Below are 23,552 nucleotides of genomic sequence, written 5' to 3' on the forward strand. Positions count from 1 at the left end.
CGACAGAGCCAGGACCTCCTGTGTGTGGCTAAGACTCCACAGCCCTGAGTCTGCCTCCCCACCGAGCCCCCCCTTGACCCATTCAAATCCCAACTACCCTGTGTTAACATGGGCAACTCTGACACCGCTCAGGATCCAGTTCCATTCACTGGCTGGTTTTTCTCCTGTCTCTTTTTAAACTCTTTCCTCTTTGTCCATGCAACAGCGATTTCCTATAGAAAACACAGTGAAACGATGTATGCACACTTACATCCATACCCATGATCCCGACCCCAGAGATAACAATTGTTGACATCTTGGTGAAAACACTTCTAGGCTTTTTTTATTTATTTTTTAATTTTGTTTTTATTTGAGAGACAGAGAGAGAGAGAGAGGCAGTGGGAGAGAGAGAGAGAGAGAGAGAGAGAGAGAATGAGCAGGGGAGGGGCAGAGGGAGAGAGAAAGAATCCCAAGCAGGCTCTGTGCCCATCAGCATGGAGCCAGTGTAGGGCTCAATCCCATGACCATGGGATCATGACCTGAGCTGAAATCAAGACTCAGAGGCTCAACTGACTGAGCCTCCCAGGTGCCCCTCCGGCCTTGTCTCCAGAAGAGTTTCCTCAAATATCTACGGGACGACGGACGTGGAAGTCACATGCCTACTAGTTAAAAAAGTGTCCTAGTTTTCACGCCAGATACACTGGGTCCGCCTCTTTTTCTCTTTTAACAAGTTCCAGGAAACAGGATACACACCCAAGTTTGCAAGCCACAGCCCTGGGGCCGCTGCTTGTGGGGACGGCCTGGCGCTCCTGGCATCCAGGCTGGTCATTCCAGAACCAGCCCCGCAGCACCCCAGCAAGGGAGAGACGTGTTCTTGCAGACTGGGAGAGGGAGTGAAGGTCAGTTCCTGCAATTCATCAACTGCATGGGCACGTCCCTGTCTCACATCTTAACATCTCTGAAATCGGGATGGACTTAGAGTCAAAGGCAACTAATCATTTAACCGACAGCATTTGCTTCCAAACAAATAATGGTATGTCTCCCAGGTTTGTGAAAATATGGTGGTCATCTTTCCCGACTCCCCGAGCCTCTCCTCCCTTGTTTAGCATAGCACGCCCACCCGACTAGAGCTCAACTCTTCTGCTCCTCTTGGGGAGACCTTCCGGGGACAGTATTCTACGCCCTTCAGAATATTCCAGACCATGCTGTTAGACTGCATGAACAGTGCTACCTGTCACAACTTTTCCCCACACCCTGGACATCTTTAAATGTTTTCTCGTGGCTCCTGTTTCATTTTTGCCTTTAGTCATGATGCCTGCCAAAAAAAAAAAAAAAAAAAAAAAAAAGTTTCTGGGGCACATCTGCTTCAGTAGAGATGCATCTATAAATACAAATCTCCATGACCAGGAAGGGGGTTCAGGGACTTTCCCTTGCATCGTTTACCAGCTGAGATCATTAATTGGAGAGGCAGAATATTCTACTGTCAAACGTGTTATCTGACCTGCTCAGAGTTCTGGTCCGGTTCCTTTGTGGTCAACTGCAGGACTTCTAAGGCTGAAAGCGTCCATCTTGGGCAGGAAGGCACTGGCATAAGCCCCCCTCTCGAGACCTTTCCAGCGAGGAGGCAGGAGGAGACGCTGCTTCATCCATCTCCGCGGTGGCTGTCCCCACGCCAGCCCCCTTCCACCGCGGGCTCACCCACCGGCTGCCCCTCCCCCACCCACACTGGGGACTTTCTCCTGAGGACTGTTGGGACCTCTGTGAAGACAGTCGAGAGTTCAGCCCGGGCCTCTGGGCAGAAGGTGTGACGAGTGGCCACCGGAGCCTGGAGGCGGCTGGACACAGTCTGTGGTCCTCAGAACCCACAAATGCGGCATCTCCGCTCCCTGTGCGCCGGTCACCTTGCCTCACACTTCCTCGTCAGCGCTGACGTGGAAACATCATTTTCCTTTGCCGGACAGTGCATGTTCTAGAAAGCAAGGGACGTTGTCAGACCCGAAGGCTGGACTGCAGGGGGGCTGCCTACAGCTCGCCCTGTTGGCTTCACGGTGGCTCCCTCCTTGGGGTAAAGGCACGATTAAAAACTCTCCGTTTGAAGCAACCTATTTAATCTTTCATGAGCCAGAATCTTCAGTGTTGCTTGTGGAGTTCTGTCGCGAACGTTCTACAGAGACGTGGAAGGCACACGGACTGCTCTGTTTTGTGGCTGGTGGGCACCCGTCCGCCCTGGGGCTAATGCCTGTCGGTAATTTAATGCCGCAGAGGCTGCTTGGTGGTTGCCTATATTTATTGACTATTATTCCTCTCTTGATTACTAATAGAACTTTGATTTTATGCAGACCCTTGAGAGTGCCCAGGTTAAAAAGAACCACATTTCCCAGCCTCCCCTGCAGCTAGCTTGACCATGTGACTGAGTTCCAGCCAATGGAATGTAAGCAGAAGGGTGTCAAATGGCCTGGACGTCTCTTATAAAGGAAGGTGACTCGTTTGGAAGGAGAATTCTTTCTCCTGTCAGCTACCTGGAAGGCGTTCAAGATGGCTGGCACCCTAGTAGCCACCGCGGACCAGAAAGTTACCTTGAGGATGGAAACCACCATGTGAAGAGGCTGGAGCAGAAGGGACAGGGGGCCTGGCTCCCCCGTTGCCATGGTGGTGACACGCTAGTCCCGGACCACCTGCCTCTGGACTCCTTTGAAACACGAGAGAGATACGCTTCCATCTCATTTAAGCCACTGTTGTTTCTAATTCTCTGATGTAAGCAGCTGAATCTGATCCTAACAAATGCAGTTAGTATCATTAAGCTGTGACTTTTGAATTTCTTACCTGGAGGATCCTTGTCTCATCCTCCCAGGATGCAGCAAGCTAAGACGAACAGCATGGACTTTGGGGTATAGAAATAGGTTTGAGTCTCTCCTCTCCTGCTAGCTGCAGGCTGCAATTTTTTATCGTCTCCTCCCTGTACCCTTTTGTCTTTTGTAAAGTGATATGCATTAGATTAATCAATGCATGCAACGTACCTGGTCCACGGTGGGGACCCAACAATGTTACTTTCCTTGTCGCCCCCTCATCCCCATGTTGAACATTTTAAGGACTCAGAAAAGGCTCTAGGTGAACGCACATTTGACTTCATGTCTCCACAAGCTGACCCTGCCATCGTAACTGGGGAAACACCAGTAGGGTCAGGCTGGGGAGAAACAGCCACGGTTAACACAGCGGGCGCACAGGACGGAGGGAGGTAACCAAGAGAAGAAGCAAATGGATGTTCCACGTGATCTGGCACAGACCTCCTCTTGTTTAAAGAAGAGCTAGACGCTCCCTTCCAGCCGAAGCCAAACCAGAGGCCCACTGCACCTGGGAGCGCCGATGCCCCCCGGTTTTCCCTGGAGCCATCGTCCCCAAAATGCTGAGCACTGGGGTGACTCACAGCATTTCCAGCCTGCAAAACACAACCTGGGAAAGATTTACGTGTGGGGTAGTAGCAGAAAGGCCAACTTTGCTGGGGAGACACAAACATCTCCAAACCTCAGTGCATTTAAAAGAACCCCAAGCAGGCAAATTGTGAGAAAAGCACTCTCTACAGACACTGCAGATTAATGTCTTGGGCTGCCAGCCAGGCTCATAAACGCCCAGTGCCCTGCTCTAACATAAGAAAAATATGTTTGGGAGAATTCAATATTGTCAGTCTCTTGGCTGGTTCCAGACTATGGCGAGGCGGGGAGAAGTATGATAAGCTGTTGGAATGGAGAAATGGACCACCCTGGTGAAAGAAATAATGGCAGGGCTCCCTACCCCGGCGATGACCCGGTCCTCAGTCATGTATGGCCGTAGTTTTCAAGTTATTTTACTCTTGGACCCTTCTGGCAGGGCAAAGACCCCATGGACTTCCAATTTTGCCAAAAAATAACTATATAATCTTAGCGTTGGAAGAAACCAGTTAATTTAGTCCAATCCCACTTTCTCTACTTGTGAAGTGTTCCGGAGAGAGCAGGGGAGGTGGCCAGAGTCGCAGCTAGTTCCTGCAGAGCCAGGCCCGGGATGAGTCCCCCGATTCCTAGGTTACGTATTTCATCGTACAGCATTAATTTGGACGAGAGACTTCTTTTTCAGTTTTATTTTCTTATGTGGATTCAATCATCACCCAACCGGGAATAGCTCTTACTCTCATACCTGCATTTGAACATGGTCCGAAATGTCAGACGAGTGAGAGGGCCCTGGAACCCTCGAGCATGGAGCCCCACACAGGCAGAGACACAGAAGGAGGACAAATCTACAGACGCGAATGGGGAAAAGAAGGAGCTTAAGTTGGAAAGAAGGACCAAATCACTTCTTTTTAAACTCAGAAACACCAGCTTATCAGTTTCCTGGGCTACTGGAAACAAATTGAGAGCATTAGTTTGGGACTTTGCATGTGCTTCCAGAGCTGGGATTCTAAAAACAAGGAGTGAATTCCTAGAAGGGGACTAAGGCCTGGATTCTAAAACCTGCGAGTTCCCAGACAAGCATTTTCCCCATCCCTCGTAAGGTCCAGGTCTATATCCGTTTTCCATTCATTGAACACCCACGACGTGGGCTTCTCTGTATGTTTGGTCCTTATGGTCAAGGAATAAGAGGGGCAGATGGGGCAACAGAAGCCAGGGAGGGACGTGTGCAAGACCATGTGGCTCATAATGAAGCCCAAGTTCAAACCTAGTCCCCAAATTGGCCACAGGCCTCTTTTCCACCGCGTCAGCGAGTTCTTGCGGGAGATCCAAGAGGACCTTGAACGCCCACCCGGGCGATACTCGGTGAATGCCAGAAGGTGCCGGAGCCCCTTGGGCCACCCGTCCCTGTATTACGATACCACCCGAGCTGCACCCTGTTCAGCCTGCTGCCGTCCGAAGACCAGCCTTAAAGGCTTTCAGGGCAGCACGTGCACCCACAGCCAAAGACAATGGACAGAGGTCCTTTCATGCAAAATGTTTATTTGGAATACGTGTGCTACTGTGCAGGCCAGCCATCCTGAAAGAGCAAGTCTTTACATTGTGCAGATACAGGAGCTCCTGGGAGACATTCATCTGTGCTCTGCTGGCGTTACTCTTCACCCACCTCCACCCCTCATCACCTTAAGGCGTCTGGTGCTGCCTGAACTGGGGGCGATGACCAGCAAGCGGCGATTGGCCATTACCAGTTGTGTCTTCTGGAACCCTCTCTCCCTGCCTTACGTTATTAATGGTGCCCAACGAAATGATGAGCAGATACAAAGTTTCTGTGGGGTTACAGAGCCTTGTTTTCACCAAGTTTCGGGAGTTTTTTCTTTCTTTCTTTCTTTCTTTCTTTCTTTCTTTCTTTGAGATGCTTCTGCTTAGCATTCCTGACAGGCCTGAGTGTGAGGGCTCAAATTTCAGCTGACCCAAGTGGGGAGTAATTCATTGATTTTTATAATCCGTAGGTTACTGCTTTTCTCCCTGGCTCCGACATATGGTTTTCATTTCTAATTTCTGCCATATGCTTCTCAACTTGAACTTGCTCTTGTCTCTCTCTTGCTCCGTGACAGTGAGTGTCACGCATGTTGGCCCTGCTACAGGGTGGAGTGAAGGGTAGTAGGAGAGAGATGTCTTGCTCCTTCGGCTTAGCCACAGGCCCCAGCAGACCTGACTTCCGTATGGAAAAGGGGACAGGTGATCTTATGAGGAGTGTTTCCTCCTCACTCCCAGTCAAGGCAATGCCACGAATGGTTGGACAATCCGGACTTGCCTTCGGGTTCAAGTTTCAGTCACTGAGCAGAGGCCACAGAACCAGGACCTCCCTATCTTCTATAACAAACACAACTGTGATAGGGGCTCTCGGAAGTCAAAGCCAGGAATCTGCAGGCACTCTGCCCGCCTCTCCGCACTGCTGATGAACCCAAGGACTGTTTCAGTGGGCAGATTGCTAGACCGTATCGACCTAAGAGGTCTCAATCCGAATTGTAGTCTTAACCCTTTTTTTTTTTTTTTTTTTTTTGAAACAAAGCGTGCAGGCTAGGGGGTGGGGTGTTCTTTCTTTAGTGTTATTCTTTATCATCCCCCTCCTTCTTCGCTCGGTGGGTCCCAAAGTGGACCAACCCCCACTCCTGGAAAAGGGCCTCCCACCACGCAGACTCTTAAAGGTCACTTGGAATCTGTCTCTTAAATCCTGTCCTGAGTAGCAACTCTCCTCCTACAAACAGATGTACAGAATCTGCTGTTAAAAACAAAAGCAAAAGAAAACGCAGAACTCCCCCAGGCCTACGAGCCCTGCCTGAGACGCACTCCCACCCTTCACTCCGTCCCCTAAGCACAGATGGATCTGGCAGAAAATGGTCCAGACACAAAAGTCACTGCTCACAAGAACTTGGGAAGCTGGGAGTGTTTCTCTAAAGCTCAGATATTTAGACGGTGGGAGTTCTGCTGGTCACTTTCCAAGAGCTGCTAACCTGACACTTCATTGTGTACTGCTTAATCATTTTAAACAAAACAAAACAAAGCAAAATAGCCAAAACACACAAACACAATCTCTGGGGCGGGGAGGGGGGCAGGAGAGGGGGTCATGGATGAAATGGTGGCTGAATCAGATTTTCCATTAGTCGTTTCTGCTCAGAGCTGGGAAGCAGTTGTGTCCACAGCGGATTGGCTTCGCCCTTCCTCCTTGGGAGCCCGAGGCCGAGCTGCCATCACAGGAAGTCATTCTGCGGCTGCAGGAGGCGGTCAGGGTCTGGTTCCGGAGCCATCCACGTTATTACACATTTGAGCTCCACGTTAACAACACTTCACCAACAGTGCGACAGAACAGAAAAAGTTCTACTCCGAATTTGCACGTGGATCCAAACCTTAACCTACGACTTCAGTGAGGAAACCAGCATCTCGGAGACTAGATGCGTTTTAAGGGACTTCTAAAGAATTCCATGTTCCAAGCGGCATGGAAAAGAATTCTGAAGACACACTCAGGAGCTGTGCCCCATTAGCGGGCGGTTTTCTGCGGTCTGCAGAAACGTAAGGTTGAATGGGATAATGAAGATACTTGGTTTTCGATAATTTAGAAATTGTCTTCAAAAAAAGGGAACTCGAGCTGTATTACCAACATTCTTTCCCTTGCTTTGCACATCAAAAAAGACAAATACATTCCATATGCAATGCCGCATGTAACGTTTAGTCCAAATGGTCAAAATTATAGCTTTTAATTTTATAAGCCCCAAAGTACGAGACACGACCAGTTAGCATCCGTGCGAGAAAACAATGACAAACACAAAATAGGAACACTTGTTTTTTCCAGCCACAAATAATAATGGAGAGTTATATATGTATGAGAAACAGTAATAATAAGAGAATAATCAGCATTAAGTTCAAAACTTCCAGGAAAGCTATTTTGGATTAGATAATGTTTTACTTCAGAATATGCAAGTTTAAAAGTCAAATTGTCAAAGTTCTCCTCCTCGCCACACACCAAAGATTTATATACAGGCTGGAATCCAGAAGTTAAGGTTCAAAGTATAAATATTGATAATTGTGGCTAAATTCAGAATGGTTTCAGAAAGATGATACAATTTCAAATAAAAACTGAAAGAAATTTTGCTTTGTGATCTACATAGGTTACTATAATTTTTTCTCTTCAGGATCCTTTTCTTTCTCTTGAGGAGTCAGCTAAATCTCAAATTATTTTGATTACAAGAGGTTTTTAGATGGGATCAGCAAATTTAGGAGGAAGTCAGAGCAGAGTGAATACATATGGATATATGTATGTGCCTATATGTGGACGTATATATATACACGTATACCTTCTTCCATCTGCAATGCAGAGGGAAGAACCCCCCCCACAAAGACCTCCCTGTGGCCCCCCTCAGTTCTCAGATGACTTGAGAGATTCACCAACTGTAACAGAGTAACTGACCTCTTCCCCATTAAAACTTTTCCCGGGAAGAAGTTTCTGCCACTCCTAACGCGGAGACTTGGCCCATGTCCTTTGCGGGGAAAGCAAGAGCCCACGACAACTTTTCACAAGAGCCAAAATCTGGAAGGAAGTAGAAGACTCAGGGTAATGGGTAAGGACCAAGACTGCAGAGAAGCGTATTTGAGACGACTGCTCAGGACGACTTCGGTTCTGTATTGTTTATTACAGTCCAAATGCATGAAGTTCTTAGGAAATCAGATCAGATGGTACAGATAAAAATGGGCCATGAAATCCCGGTCGGAGGTGTTTTTGGGCCAAATTGCAGACCACCCAACAGTTCACATTTTAGGAATTTGAAATGTCTAAAAATAGATAAGGTGGTTTCTCAAAAAAAAAAAAAAAAAAGAGAGAGAGAGAGAGACAGAGAGAGGGGGGAAGGAAGGACAGGAAAGGGAAGGAGGAAGGAAGGAGACAAGAACCCATTCAGGAAGTGTTCGCTAACGAGAACACCTTACTTAGAAAGGAGGGGCAGAAGCATGAAGACCCATTAACTCTGTGCACGTTACTGCAACGGTAAACACAGCAGAATGCATAGGCCTCGTAATACTTCAGGGATGGCATATATATAATGTCTCTAGCACTTTTAAAAAATATGCCAAGACTAATAATTAAGGACCATCCCAGATAAAAATACATATTTCATAGAGGGGCAGGGGGAAGAGGGAGGAAAGTTTGGTCCCACGGTTGATCCTGGGACCTATCAAGATGAAACCATGTTTTTTTGGTAATCCTAGAGGATATGGCAGCAAAAATAGTTGTAAGGATGTTGGCTGGTTTTAAGAGGGTTATTTTCAAATATAACCTTACAGCTACATTTGCAAAAGCATCTTCGTGAAAAGTTTATTAACCCTGTAAACTGTCTATAGTGACATCTCTAAGATAAAATAAAAGTGGCTGAGGTGTGAGTGGGCAAGGGACGTGTGCTTTAAAGCAAAATCCGAGCCCTTTTGGGGGCTCCTCTCACACAAAGGGATACAGACTCTTAAATAAAATAATACTTCCTTAAAAATCTGCCACCTCACAATTGTTTACATCATAGAAAAATAGCATTTTTGTAAAAAGAAATAGAGTTACTTTGTTAAAATGGTCTATTTTAAACCAGCAGTCATTTCTCATATAAAGGATTTCTAAACATCCATACAGAACATAAAAATAGTACGGAGTGCAAAGCAGACAGTGGCATGTTTGCGAGTGATCGAAGGATTTCACTGCCAGATAAATAATACTCTGAGTACATTATGGTACAAGTTTTAATCTTTTAGAAAGTTAAAAGGTATCGCTCTTATCCTCTGATGGCAAGCTACTTATAAACAGAGTTACTTGCAGCAGCAGAAGGCCAAATTGCTTAGAAATGGGTCAGATGTATTCATCACGTCTCCCCTAAACTCAAAGCGCCGGGACGCTGGGCAGTTGGCCCACGTCCCAAACTCCTTAACGCAAGCGCGGACCACAGGCCGTGGAGACGCAGAGGGGAATTTACGACATTCACAGTCCTTTTAAAATCATTCACGTTTGAATTTTCACGTAGAACCAGATTAACACCAAACTATCTACCAGCTTGGCGAAACCCGTCATGAAGGAGAGTTTACGTGACTCCTTTGCAAATACAGGCATTCACTCTTTATATTATAAAAAGAGATGGTTTCAACGGACTAATGCTTTATTTCCACACAGCGATTCCGTGGGGACGACGAAGTTCTCGGTGGCAGTGGTAAAGGATGTTACGGTACACGAAGGGCCAGTAGTCTCCAGCTTACACACGGGCAAGTCGGGCTGACGGGCTAAACGAGAGAACACTCAGTTAGTAAACTCTGGCGGTCCCGTGCTCCACTGGCGTCTCCTCACACCCTCTCCACTCTGCTAGGGTCGTATGAATCTGTATAAAAGAAAAAAAAAGAAAAAAATTAGTAGTATATTCAATTTGCGTCTTTTGGTTTAACCCTCAGACCATAAATAAGTATGTTTAGGGAGCAAAATCCACAAGTGTAGAGTTAATGCTTCAACATTTAAACAATATTATTTTCACTGAGAGGCAAAAAAAACTTATCATCAAAAGGCTGTTTCGGGGCGCCTGGGTGGCTCAGTGTTGAGCGTCAGACTCTTGATTTCAACGGAGGTCACGATCCCTGCCTGGGATCTTTTCTCTTTCCTTTTCTCTTTTCTTTTTTTTCCTTTCTTCTTTTCTCTTTTCTTTTCTTTCTTTCCTTTATCTCTCTCTCTCTTTCTCTCTCTCTCTCTTTCTCTCTCCCCCCCGCCCCTCTCCCCAGCCAGCACGAGCTCTCTAAAACTAAAAAATCAAAAAATTCTTAAAAAGGCTATTTTAAAAGGACATGTATGATCATTACCTAATCATAGATAGAAAAATGTTAGTTGCTTAATTTCTGATAATCTTTTCCTGTTGTCCACAGTGGAACAACATTAACTTTAAATACAACACATAAACCAGCAAAGGCATGCTTGCCTGATACCAAGGATTTTGTTTGCTTGTTTGTTTTGTTTTTGTTTCTTATAAATTACAACTCCACTGAAATCTTGCTTTAAAAAATGCATCTTTGTGATCAAATGCTGTCCCTGGAAGGCTTGAGGACCCTGAAATCTTGACTGCTTGGCCAGCAATGAGAGGCCTCTTGTCTCCGGCTGCCATCAGTCAGCAGACAGGCCCAGGCCTGGACACAGGCCTGTTCACACACTCTTCTAGGCCTTTCCCACGCACAGGGGTGTAGGAGCCTGGGCCACCACACTGACCCGTTCTACAGCCCACAACTGGAAAATCCCAGCCTGGGCCCGAGTGAGCTGCGTTTCCAAAAAGGGACGCCATACAGAACGATGGTCCGAAGCTGCCATTAGTCCTACAGCTGGGTGATTTTGATCTGACCACCCCGGGATTCACAGTCCTCCGGGATCTACATAAGCCCCAAGGCCACACGTGTGCCTCCTACGGCCAGAATTTCCTGCCACAGAAGCTCAAAGGCGTCCTGACTTTTATTTAAGAGAAAATGCTTAGGAAATCTAGGAGGATTGGTACAATTTGACGGTTATAAAAACAGTGGCAGAACGATCTCTTCCCAAACCCATCTGGACCCCTGTACATCACGAAGGCCACGTACATCCCAATTTCTCTAGCCACAAAATGTGCTACCACGTCTCCTCACACCTTCTCGGCATAGCCACCATGTGTTTAGTGCACGTAAGACAACCGTGACGCTAAGGGCATGCCTACGGCGCTTTGAGCCCGACATCACAAGCCAGATAGGACAAAGCGTCTGCGTTTAGGAAGAGCAGTCTGCTCCTCCTCGAACGTGATTTACCGCACCACTGGGCTGAAAGCAAGTGGAGTCCAGGTGGGTCAGCTGCCTTCTGACATGTTACGCTGAACGATGCCCAGTGTGACGACACAGGATGTGAGCAGCTGAGCGCTACGCTTCTGTGCTCAGTCAGCCTCTGAGTGGGGCTGCTTCTGAGTGGGGGGCCTCCTCTGAGCAAAAATATCTTCTTCTCCACCGAGAATGAGGAGAGCGGTCACTAATGGATGACACGGTAGGAAGGGCACACTTTCAGCTGGTGACAGGCCAGGAGGCTGAGCATCCACTGAGCCTTGAGGTACACAGACAGTGGGCACTGAGCAGCTCACCTCGGACCAGGCACCGGGAGACACCTCCACAGACCGTGCGTGTACCCCCGAGCCCCACTGATGAAGCTAAGGGCCCGGAGCCAGGGAACTGGGGCTAGAACTCTGGAGAACAATGGGCTCCTTCTTCAGATTGTGGAGCATGTAGGTCCAATAAAAATATAACGTGAGCCACATAACATTACTTAAAATTTTCTACAAGCTGTGTTAAGGCAAATGGAAGGAAACGGGTGAAATTGATTTTAATAATATATCCCATTTCACCAGATCTATCAAAAACACGATCATTTCAACAGGTAATCAACATAAGAATTGTTGAGAAATTTAAACTTTTCTATCTGCTAAGTCTCTGAACTCTGGCATGTATTTTACACATACAGCACATCTGAGTTCGGATGAGCCACATTTCAAACGCTCAAGGACCCACATGTAATAAGGAGCTAGCAGATCTAGAAGACAGACAGGTTACCGAGTAGTTAGAATCCTGGTTCTGGTGGGCAATATTTCAGGTGAAGACAATTCAGTAAGGCCCAACCCTTGTGGATATTTTGTGTATTAACACCCTCGAGGGCTACTGCCCTTGACATCGTGCTGACATCCAGCCTTCCGACAGACGGCTCCATCACACCCTCCCTGGCTGGTCTCTCCTTGTTCCCTCCTGCACCCATACGGATGGAGTGCGCCACCAAAGCCGATGGAGCCAGCACGTTCTGAGCACTGCCAGTGCCTGGGATTACACTTCCAAATTGGAACACAATCCACCCAGAAGGGATGGACTGCTGTCACCTGGGTTAGTTTTGAGGTGCTGACTTCTTGGCCAGAGCCCCAAAAGACCACTAAAAAGATGTCAGCTGAAAGGACCGTCTTTCAGCGGCGTGAAGTACTTTATGATGCAGTAGGCGCTCCATCACAACACAGATCATGAAGTTCTAGAAGGGTGTGTGCATGTGTGTACGTTGGCGGGGGCGGGAGGAGGTTACAGATACTCACGGTATAGTTTTATTTTAAAATTCCAGAACAAAAGCCAAATCTAAGTGGGCTGTGAATTCAGGAGCAGTGAAGTGGTTCCTGCACACTGGGCTGAGGGGGGCAGGGGAGGGGCGGGGGCAGAGACGATTCTTGCACATAAAATGATAAAATGTATCAAAAGGAAAACAAAGTCCAAGAAGTCCATCTGTGAAAACGCAGTAAGGCTTTACTCTAACTTGTAAAACGATGAGTGGAAAAGGGAACATATCTCAGAGTTTGACTATCTCAGTCACATGATCCACATTCCTCTCCAGATGATTGATTTTGTGTAGGCCTGGTGACCAGTCCACGAAGGACTGACGGAGGTTCACCCGAGCCCCGTCCTTCGGGGTGTCCTGCTATGCAATTGCTTAAGAATGCCACCAGTAGCTGTGTGGCATCATGAGTATCTCTCTGCCTTTAGATTTTGGGTCATTTCATTATTTATTAACAAATGCATCAGGTGGAGAGGAGAAAAAAAAATTCTACTTGTTAGTCACTATGGTTAAAAAAAAAAATAAGGTCATGGAAGAGGTATTTTAGATGGCTAGCTAACACTAAAATTGGCACGATCTACATGTTTTCAGATACCTCTCCAACCTCATTCACATGTCAAGGGATCACGCTAAAAATTGAGGGGCACTTGACTGCACTAAAACTTCTGTGTTACAAAATACTGCCCAGAATATGTGCCCATGGACTGAGACATAGAAATCTTTACACCCTGTTGTTTTATTATAGCAGGATTTGTCTTATTTTATTTTTTTTAAATGTTTATTTATTTTGAGAAAGAGAGAGAGAACATACGAGCAGAGAAGGGGCAGAGAGAGAGAGAGAGAGAGAGAGTGGGGGGAGGGGAGATAGAGAATCCCAAGCAGGCTCCATGATGTCAGTGCAGAGCCTGATGTGGGGCTCGATCTCACGAACTATGAGATCATGACCTGAGCCGAAATCCAGAGTCGGACGCTTAACCCACTGAGCCACCCAGGCGCCCTGGATTTGTCTTATTTTAAAATTCTTACAATTCTCAGGATGAGACTGGACTGATAAAGAAACTCATTTTAACTCGTACTGAAAAGCAAGTGGGCATATTTGGGGAGGTGGGGCCGGGGGGACCAAGAGAGGAGGAGAAACCTAATAAATCCCAACAGCTTAAAACATGGGCCGTGTAGTGCTTTTCCTGCCCTTATGGCAACGGTTCCACATCCTAGTGTTCTCTTTCTCAGAAAAGACCAACTTTGTTAAGTCAGATGATCCGACAGAGCCCTGACAAATGGCTTGTTTCAATGATGTATTTTGTATAAGGAACCAAGCAACACCATCTAACACTCCTAAGAATCATACGGCATTTGTGGGAAAATTTTTAAAGTGCCAAGTAGGCGTTTCATGAAACAAAAATTCTGGATTTTTCTAGCTGAAAACAAGCGAGCTTGTCCACTGACTTTTAAATCCTTGGATTTCACCGCAGGAAGCAGAGAAAGGGGGTGTTCAGGAAGACTAGAGGGCTGGGCTCCGGAGGTGGGCCTGGGGCCCAGGGTCCCCGCTGTCCCGCACACGAGGGAACGGATTCGCCTCGCTGTAAAAAGGTGTGAATGATTCATGGTCTCTTCTGTCTGCGGTTTGCATGTGGGCCTTCTGACATGTACAACTCTTCTTCGAATCATTTCTAGGATACATAATCGATAATTCCCCAGCCCTGAAGAAAACGCCAGAAACAGAGATCCCTGTTTGTGTCAGAGCTGAGGCTGAGACTGTGTTTGGGGAAAATCCCTGTTGCCACTGGGAACCCGCCTTGTGGTCTGAACCAGAGCAGCTCTGAAGGTGTGAAGGGGACAGAAGGGAGAAGGCCCAGAGGCATGCCAGGCCCTGCTGCCGAAGTTCTCTGTCCTGGGCTTTAGTGCATAAGACCATAGGGGACCTTATGGGACACGGCTAGTGGGTGAACTTTTTTTTTTTTTTTTTTTTTTAATATTTAATTATTTGGAGAGAGAGGACGTGAAAGGGGGAAGGGTGGAGACAGAGGGAGACAGAGGATCCGAAGTGGCTCTGTGCTGACGGCAGAGAGTCCGACGTGGGTCTTGAACCCACGAACTGTGAGATCATCATGTGAGCCGAAGTCGGACACTTAACCGACGGAGCCCCCCTGTTTAGGGTGTTGACACAGTGCAAACTGCTCCTTTTGTTTACTAAAGCTTGTTAAAGTTTCATAAATGGCCGGTAGCAAAAACATAAAATGAGGGTCAAAGGATTTTGGAAGGTACAATGTAAGACAGCATCCTGGGCTGGGTAGTTTACTTAATCATATGATTAGGTTGGTATAAAGAGCATGTGGGGGGTCTGGGGGGAGCGCTTGTTTTCGGGGAGGGTGCAGAGCACACACTGTCGCCTCCTACAAGATTCATCGCGGTACAGCAGCACAATTCCAGTACTTTACTGATTTACCTCTGCACGGTACGGGGCCCAAACTATGTGTGTATAGATACCTAGATATAGCTGCTTGCATAAGGAATTTCCGTAGATATACAACCATTTACGGTACACTACCGGATCTTGATTTTTAAGGAAAGCCTCCGGATAATTCTTTGGACAATGGAGAATCTTTCGGGGCAACAATGCACAGTATCAGCTTCACCAGCGCAGGACTGGCATCATCCACCAGCCTGGTGTTACACGCTCAGAGCACCACACTAATACTCTGTAACGCCTGCCTGCACACTGACTCCTCACCTGGGCACCAGAAATCCTGATGGATGGTCTTCTTCTCCCCGTGTGCCGTTGGACGACCGTCTTCTTCTGGCGGGAGGGCGCCCTTGGAGACCACGAGTGGGAGCCCGGCCTTCCGAGCCAGGTCCCTGGCATTCAGAGACACCGGGCCTCCGGGCTGCATCCCGGGGTCCCTCTCGGCCTTCGGTTCCTCAGCCTCCTCTGTGGAGTCAGTGCTCCGGGAGGTCAGGAGCCTCATCCGGGACACGGAGCTCACCTCCTTCATCCTCATCAAGCGGCCGGGGTCTGCTCTCCTAGGGGGCGAAGCCAGTTTCTCTTGTAAACTTTCAATCACTTTGGAAGTGCTTCTGAGCCTCTTTTCTGAGCCTGGCATATTTGGGGTCCTTTCTATAAAATGGAACAGGGTGGACTTGAAGGGTGGCTTTGTCCCCATGTCCTTGGGATTGAAGGACCTGGACTCTTGGGGACTGTACTGAGGCTCGGGGCTGGAGGCCTTGCTGGGGACAGTCCCGTCCGCACCCGAGGGCTCAGCAGCCGGGGCAGCGCGACGGGCGCTGTCCCTTTCCCCTACAAAGAGAGGGCTTTGGGTCCAGCCGCACTTTCTCCTGCCGTAAAAGGCGTCAGGGGACGCTGCGGGGTCATCCAGCTGTGAACCGGACCCAGGCTCCTCCCTGGGGGCCTCCGGCCCGCGGCCACCTCCGTCAGGCTCGGGGTGCTGGTCCTGTCCCGTTCTCCTGGTGCCTGGCAGCAGGGACTCCACGGCCACCTCGATGCCCAGGATCCTCGCAGCCCTTGCTTGAAGGGACTCATTTGGGGGGATTTCTATTGCACTGGCTTCACCTGAAGACGCATCTGACTTCCCGGCGCTCTGCTGCTGTGCCCGCGTCAGTCCCACAGACCTCAAGTCCGGCGCCGAGAGCCCTCGGGGTTTGCTGGCGAGGGCGAGCGGGACCGGCGGGCTCCTCCCCTCCTCGCCACCGGCCTTCCGAGGGGTCGCTGGGCTCAGCTCGGCAGAAATGGGAACACGGGGCAGTGCCTGGCTTCCCGGGGGCTGCCTCAGTGAGGCCGGATCCAACGAGGGCACTGGTTTTGTGTCACCTGACCTGGAGGAAGCCGCTCTCTTCACAGGACCTGGGCTGACGGCTGGCTCGGTGTTCAGGGCGCGCTCCACCTCCTGGTTTCCCTCATCGGCGATCGGGCCTCCGTGTGCCACCACCGCCGCCCCCCGGCCTCCTTCCACCTCCGCGGGGCCCGGGCACTGAGCACGGGCGCCAGGCCAGCCAGGCTTCTGCCCCTCGCTCCAGCTTTCGGACTTACTCTTGGCTCTTCCCGGCCTGGCCCCGGGCTCCTCAACCCTCCACGCCTGGCCGTCTCCCCCGCAGCCCCAGTGCTTGCCCGTGGCCTCAGCACGGCCTTCGGGCTGCCACTCTGTGTCACTGTCCTCGCTGCTGCTGTCGCTGCCGCTAGGACTGCTCTCTTCCTCTTCCTGAAGCTCCTTGTTAAAACTCTCTAGCTGGCTAATCAAATCCCAGGGACGGCGGCTAACTGGCTTCAGGAGAAACTGACCAAACAGCTGTTTGCTGTTGCACGGGCCGGTGGTCTCCCCCTTCACCACGTCGCCCCTGGGCACGGGGCTGGCTCTGCGGCCACGGCCCTCGGCGCAGGCCTGACTGGGCCCGGCTTTTGAAACAGGTGCCTGGCTTACGCAGGAGGAAGTCCTTGAGAAAGCACTGTTGCTGGAGGGGCTGAGGGACATTTGGCCTTTCAGGTGATGAGCACTTGGCCTCTGGTTTCGGTCGCCGGGAGCTAACTCCGTGGGCGCGTGAGCCTCAGAGACGAGAGGGTCTGAGTATTTTGGAGTCAGCACTGCTTTTGGTGAGCCTCCCGGCTTCTGACCGGGGAGGGGCAGCGCGCTTCTGGACTCCTCTGCAAAAGCGGTTTGGGTTTGCTGGTCTCTGTACTGGTGCCCTGGCCACGAGCCAGAATACTTGAGCTCTCTGTGTTGTGCAGGGTGAATGAATCTGAGGTCATTTGTTTGTTTGCCTTCTTCTGGTTCCCCCAGATCTTGTTTCTGGAACTCTGTTCTCCCCACCATGCTTCCTGTGAGTGCCTGCAGCTCCAGGTCGGTGGAAGACATGCTCAGCAGACTTTGTTCCTGCAAAGCTGCGCTCTTATCAAGCCCATTCCTTTTATCAGTGCCCTGTTTTAAGTCATTGTTGTTCGTATCTATATCTGGCAGATGTGATTCTGATTTAACTGGGAAGGAAACCAAACAAAATACTGTCTCGTTCATTTTCTTCTTTGAACTTTTCTTGGTCCGAATCCCGGTTTCGAACTTCTTGAGCTTGGTTCGAGTTTCACAGGTACTCTCGCCCTGCGGGCTTGGGGGGGAGGCGAGGCCTTCTGTGTGCCCGCCCTGGCCGCCGTCCAGGGCAGGCCACTGTCCCCCCACGGCACCGTGGGCTCTTTGGTCAGGAGCGCCATTTTCCGCATCCCTGGGGAGCTGGTCCCACAGCCACCAGGGACTGGGATCGGCAGTGGCCGGGCCACTCACACCCCCCGGCGAGGTTCTCACACTCTGTGGGCCCCAAACGGCACCATCTCGTTGACCGTTTCCATGAGCGGGGGCCAGGGCAGTGCTGGGACTAGAGTTGTAGGACTTCTCGTTGGCTGTTGTTTCTTGACAGAAACCCCGGGGGCGGGCCAGTTTGAAATGCCGTATCCGTGGGTCGTCAAAGGGAATATACAGAACGGAGCCATCGTACGCGGTGGTCGGCGGGGGCTGCTGAGGGACCCCGCGAGGAGAGTGTGGGCTTGCACCATACTCATTCCCGGTGCCAGGGGGACCGGCCGGCTCCAACGGATGCTGCTGCTGACGGGGACCACACACGGGCCCAGGCACTGTGTCCTCCACGTAGGGGTTTGCGATGTGCTGGGGCGGCGACCTGTATGATGGCGGAGGCACGTACACGGGAGGCTCCAAACTAGAGTCGGGCGCGCACGGCTCCAGCCGGGGCCCGCTGGGTTTGGTCAAGAGGGAGACGCACAAGTCCGCCTGCTGACTGTCCAGAGAGTCACTGGCCTCCACGCCCGCCCTGGAGTGTTGGTGGGAGTCGTAAGGTGGAGGCTTGAGGGGTCTCCCAAACTTAGGCCGGGGGAAAGGGACCGAGGAACCCCCCTTCTCGGGGTTCCTTTTGGATTCCACATTTGGCGCACAATTTGGGGGATAAAATGGCATTTTAGGAACACCTTGAAAATGTCCATCATTTAATGGGATGGGAATTTCCACGCAAGTCAGGCCCTCGGGGGAAAGAACCCTGGGCAATGACTGGGATTTCCCTTTGCCTTGGGAATTCAGCACATGTTCTCCTCGCACAAATGGGTACAGATCTTGAAACAGTCTCTCCCCATCACCATCAGACATTTGCCTCCCTAGTTTCCTTGGCTGGTTCCAGCTCTCCAGGCTGATATTCTGCCACTTGGCAGGTCCTGCCATTCTCGGCTCTTCTTCCCAAACTGCCTTCTTCATCACGTTCTCTGTCCTTCCTCCAACTTCCCATGGGCCCTCCCTCGTGTGAGCGGGCAGACTGTGGGCTTGGGCCATCCCTCTGACCTCTGGGTCTTCTCGGGCCCTTGGCCCCAGCAAGCCACCGACCTCCTGTCCTTTTCTTCTCCAGGAGGCGTGGTCGTGAGCGGTCTGGGGCTGAGAGGACCACCTCAGCATGGGCTGATGATAAAACCTACAAAACAGAGAGGCGTGGAAGTTATACCAGGGGAAGAACCACACGGAAGAAATGTGGACGTGTCTGCTTCTGAGTCAAACTCAGGTCAGTACTTCTGAAAAGTGTGTTCCTAACCAGAGTACTCACTGACTTTAAAGAAAACACGTCCCAACTAATTATGGTTGGAAGGCAGCCACGTGTTTTGCCACCGAGGGCCTAGGAGTCTCAGCAGCAGCTTCCCACAAGAGCATCAGGCCACTGGTGGCACTTGAGAGATGTCAAGGCCCTTACAAGTTTGAAATGCCCAAGGGAGCAAGGGTAAACTCAAGAGTAGTATTTCTCAAGTGTGGTCATGGGCCACTGGGAGTCCACACCCCACGGAGGCCAGACCACTGAGTTCTCTCAGGAGTAGGTCTGGGAACCTCCTTCTCACAGCCCCACCCTAGAGCAGTGGTTCGTCAGCATGAGCAGGAATCATGAGAGGGCTGCTAAGGCACAGACTGCTGTGTCCTATCCCCAGTTTCTGCTTCAGCAGCTTTGGGTGGGGGGGTGGGGCGGGGGGGGGGGGCTCTACAATTTGCATTTCTTTTTTTTTTTAAGTTTTGATTTTTTTTTTTTTTTTTTGAGGTGGGGGGCATAGAAAGAGTGGAGGAGAGAGAGAATCCCAAGCAGGCTCTCTGCTGTCAGTGCAGAGCTCAACGTGGGGCTCGATCCCACAAACCGTGAGATCATGACCCGAGCCAAAATCAAGAGCCAGACGCTTAACTGACTGAGCCACTCAGGTGCCCCTCCCCAACGTGCATTTCTAACATGTGCCCAAGCGATGGGGTCCCAGCACCCCACTGTGAGAACCATCACTGCTAGTTGTTGGGAACCATGACTTCACAAGTCCCGAGGCCCAGACAGTATCCCAGCTCCACTGCGTCAGAATTGTGGAGGCAGGAGGGACACCCAGCATCGGCGTGTTTCTAGGCACCCCTGATATTCCCAGTGTGCAGCTGAGATGGAACCAGGACTTCAGCCGGGTTCCCACACTTCCCTGATGGCAAGAATCACCCAGTGGGCTCAGCAAACACACACACTACCACGTCACTCCTGTCAAAGTTCAGATTCAGTAGGTCTGGATTAGGGTCCAGGTGCCCACATTTTTGTAATGAGCCCTCCAGGCGAGTCTTAACTTAGGTGATGTGGGAATACGGCTCGGGCCGACTCTGACCAGAAGAAGGGGGGCTCTGTCCATGTGGCAGAACCCCCTGCCAGGTGGGACGGGGTGTGGCAAACGCCAGCCTACTTCTGGGTCGCCCCCCATCACCAGGCTGCACGGTAGAAATGTCCCCGAGAGCCTTTGCGAAATGCTAATGCCTAAGGCCCACCCCCCCCCCAAATATCTTAATGTAGTCAGACCAGCCAGCAGCCACCAGTATATTTCAAAATCTCCTCAAACGATTCTGGTAGCATCAGCCAGAGTTTGGAATCACTGCTCTAATGCAGCTGGAGAAAACAAAATCCGAACAACTGTTACACTGTCTACAACAGTCAGCTCTGTGTACAAGACACCAGAGACCAGGACCCTAACACAGAAAAACCATCAACTGGAAGGAAGCTTTGGCACACTCCCCTACTCTGATTAACCATGGGCTACACGGACAATGTTCCAGCTCCAAAACTGCTATTCGTTTTGTAAATTATAAAAGTAACATGTAGCTGTTGTTGAAAATTCAGAAAAATAGAGGAAAGAACAAAAAACAAAACCACCATGGAATCTTTCCCCCCAGGGATAGTCATCTTGATATGTATCTTCCAGTCTTTGTGTGGGTGAAGATGTGGGTTCTCAAGTAGTCTTGGTTCTCTACAAGGGATCTGGTTTTCTGTGAACGTTTCCCTGCACTCACAGCGCAAACAGCAGCTGTCACTTGCGTGGCGGTTACTCTGTGCTCAGTCCATGCTTAATGCTTTCAGTACATTTGCGCACCCGCACCCCTCGGGAGATAGGAACTGATGTCATTCCCATTGACAGAGGAGGAAACTGAGGTACAGAAGTAATGTAACATTAACATGCACTTGGGCACTTAGCTGTGTCTGGCCCTGTGTGACGAATTATTTCCTTTAAATCTTATAACCACTGTTCTCTCTCCCTTTTACAGACAAGGAAACCGAGGCACAGAGAGCTTTTGACAGCTCTCTCAAGTGGTACAGCTTGTAAGTAACAGGGAAAGATTCAAACCCAGGAAGTGTGACCCTCCATGAAGCCCATTCAGTTAGCCACTCCGTTTTACTTCTCCTAATGTAATGAAAAATTCCTCAAGTGCATAATTTTAACAGTTGAAGAGTACTGTGTCATATGCACATGACTCACTTAACCACTGCTGGGCATCTACGTAGATTATATTCTAAACGCTTTGAGAAACACTGTCATTCACAAACACTGAGCGCGTCTCAGGTTACGTAGAATAAATCCTCAGAAAAGGAATTAGTGGGTTGGGGGCATTATGTTATCTGTATCGTCAGATCTGCTCTCGGTTCCAATTTACTCTCCCACCTGCAGCGCAGGGCACCAGTCTTGCTGATTTTTTCCATCTCTGGTTTTTCCAGTCAATTTGTTTCCTTATTATAGAAGTGAAAGTAACTCCTGATTGGTTTTAATTTGCATTTCCTTGATTACTTGTGAGGTTACCTTTTTTTTTTCCACGTGCTTAGGTGTCATTTGTGGTTCCAAAGGACTTCTACAACACAGCCCACTTTGCAGCCGGCAGGTGGTAGAGAGAGGACGGTGTGAACAGGGAGGAGTCCGGGCGACAGCAGGGGAAGGCCTTGGAGGGGACAACGGTGGGGACTGGCTGAAGGGGGACCACTCCCAACACACAGGAGGAGGCTGCCGCTCTGCGGGAGCCAGGATGGTAAATACGGATGGATGGTAAATGCATAGTAAACATCCATCATTACGATCACAGGCATACCTCGCTTTATCGTGCTTCACAGATACTACGTTTTTTTTTTTTGTTTTTTTTTGTTTTTTTTTTTTTTACAAATTGAGCATTCAAGCCTTGAATGGAGGAAGTCCCTGCAGATGGTCTGGAAACAACAGGAGAACTGGAATTACAAGTGGAGCCTGAAGATGGGGCTGAATTGCTGCCACCTTGTGATCAAAGCTCAATGGATGAGAAGTTGCTTCCTATGGATGAGTAGAGAAAGTGGTTTCCTGAGATGGGGTCTACTCCTGGTGAAGACTGTTGAAATGACAGCAAAACATGGAGAATATGCCATAAACTCAGCTGATAAGGCAGAGGCAGGGTCTGGGCAGATTCAGTCCAATAGTGAAAGAAGTTCCACTGTGGGTCGAGTGCTATCAAACAGTATCGCATCTTACAGACCAATTGCGAAAGAAAGAGTCAATAATGTGGCAAACTTCACTGTTGTCTTATTTCTAGAAACTACAGCCACCCCTGCCTTCAGCAGCCAGCGCCTTGATCAGTCAGCAGCCATCAACCTTGAGGCAAGACCCTCCACCAGCAAAAGGACGATTCACTGAAAGCTCAGATGATAGCATTTTCACCAATATTTTAATGCTTTATTTTATTTTTTGTAAGTAATCTCTACACCCAACATGAGGCTCGAGCTCACAACCCTGAGATAAAAAGTTACATGTTCTGGGGTGCCTGGGTGGCTCAGTCGGTTGGACGTCTGACTTTGGCTCAGGTCACGGTCTCGTGGTTCATGAGTTCGAGCCCCATGTTGGGATCTGTGCTGACAGCTCAGAGCCTGGAGCCTGCTTCGGATTCTGTGTCTCCATATATCTCTGCCCCTCCTCCCTTGCACTCTTTCTCTCTCTCTCAGAAATAAACATTAAAAAAAAATTTTTTTTAAGTTGTATGTTCTACTGACAGAGCCAGCCAGGCACCCCAATTCAGCAATATGTTTTTTCACTTTTTTTTAATTGTGGAGAGAGAGCATGAGTGGGGTAGAGGGGGAAAGAGAGAGAATCTTAAGTGGATTCCATGCTCAGCACAGAGCCTGACACGGGGCTCAGTCCCACGACCGTGGGAACTTGACCTGAGCCCAAATCAAAACTTGGACGCTCAACCAACTGATCCACCCAGGCGCCCCTAGTAATATTTTAAATTAAGGTACAGACTCTGCTTTTTCAAATGTAACACTGTTGCACACTTAATAGACTACAGTATGGTGTACACACATTGCTTTAATATGCATCAGAAAACCAAAAAATTCATAACCCAACCCAAAATATCTCCAAGGCATGCCATCATTATTAACAGTAGTAGCAGTAGTGTCTTGGAATGACTTCCTTGCCTCAGTAAGTGAGGGTTGCTCTTCAAGTCCTGCCCCCACTCCCACTCCCAGATAACTTTTTAAGCAGCCACTGAATGAAAGGGTTGAAAAAGTAGAAAAGATTTCAGATCAATTTGAGGTAAAGCATTTGCCACTGAGCAGCCTAAGTGCTTCTGCGTTTACTTCTTACACGTAGTGACAGCTGTGTTAACCCTGGGCGTGGCTGAAGGTCAACGTCTTGGCGGCTTTCGTCGTTATCA

The 23,552-nt window shown here is 49.4% G+C and overlaps 1 protein-coding gene across 4 annotated transcripts in view; it reads right to left on the reverse strand.

Annotated features, from left to right (window-relative positions):
• Positions 1-4,920: 4,920 nt before the first annotated feature.
• The window catches only part of JCAD (junctional cadherin 5 associated), an 82,588-nt gene continuing 63,956 nt past the window's right edge, over positions 4,921-23,552 (reverse strand). For all 4 annotated transcript variants that reach the window (XM_058681578.1, XM_058681577.1, XM_058681580.1 and 1 more), the window contains 2 exons: positions 15,287-19,023; positions 4,921-9,799 (listed from right to left, as the gene is read on the reverse strand). In XM_058681578.1, coding sequence (XP_058537561.1) covers positions 9,765-9,799; positions 15,287-19,023 — 3,772 coding nt within the window. In that variant the 3' untranslated portion in view covers positions 4,921-9,764. The remainder of the gene's footprint in view (positions 9,800-15,286; positions 19,024-23,552) is intronic.

The sequence above is a fragment of the Neofelis nebulosa genome, chromosome 8 (genome assembly GCF_028018385.1).
Source record: "Neofelis nebulosa isolate mNeoNeb1 chromosome 8, mNeoNeb1.pri, whole genome shotgun sequence".
Taxonomy (NCBI): domain Eukaryota; kingdom Metazoa; phylum Chordata; class Mammalia; order Carnivora; family Felidae; genus Neofelis; species Neofelis nebulosa.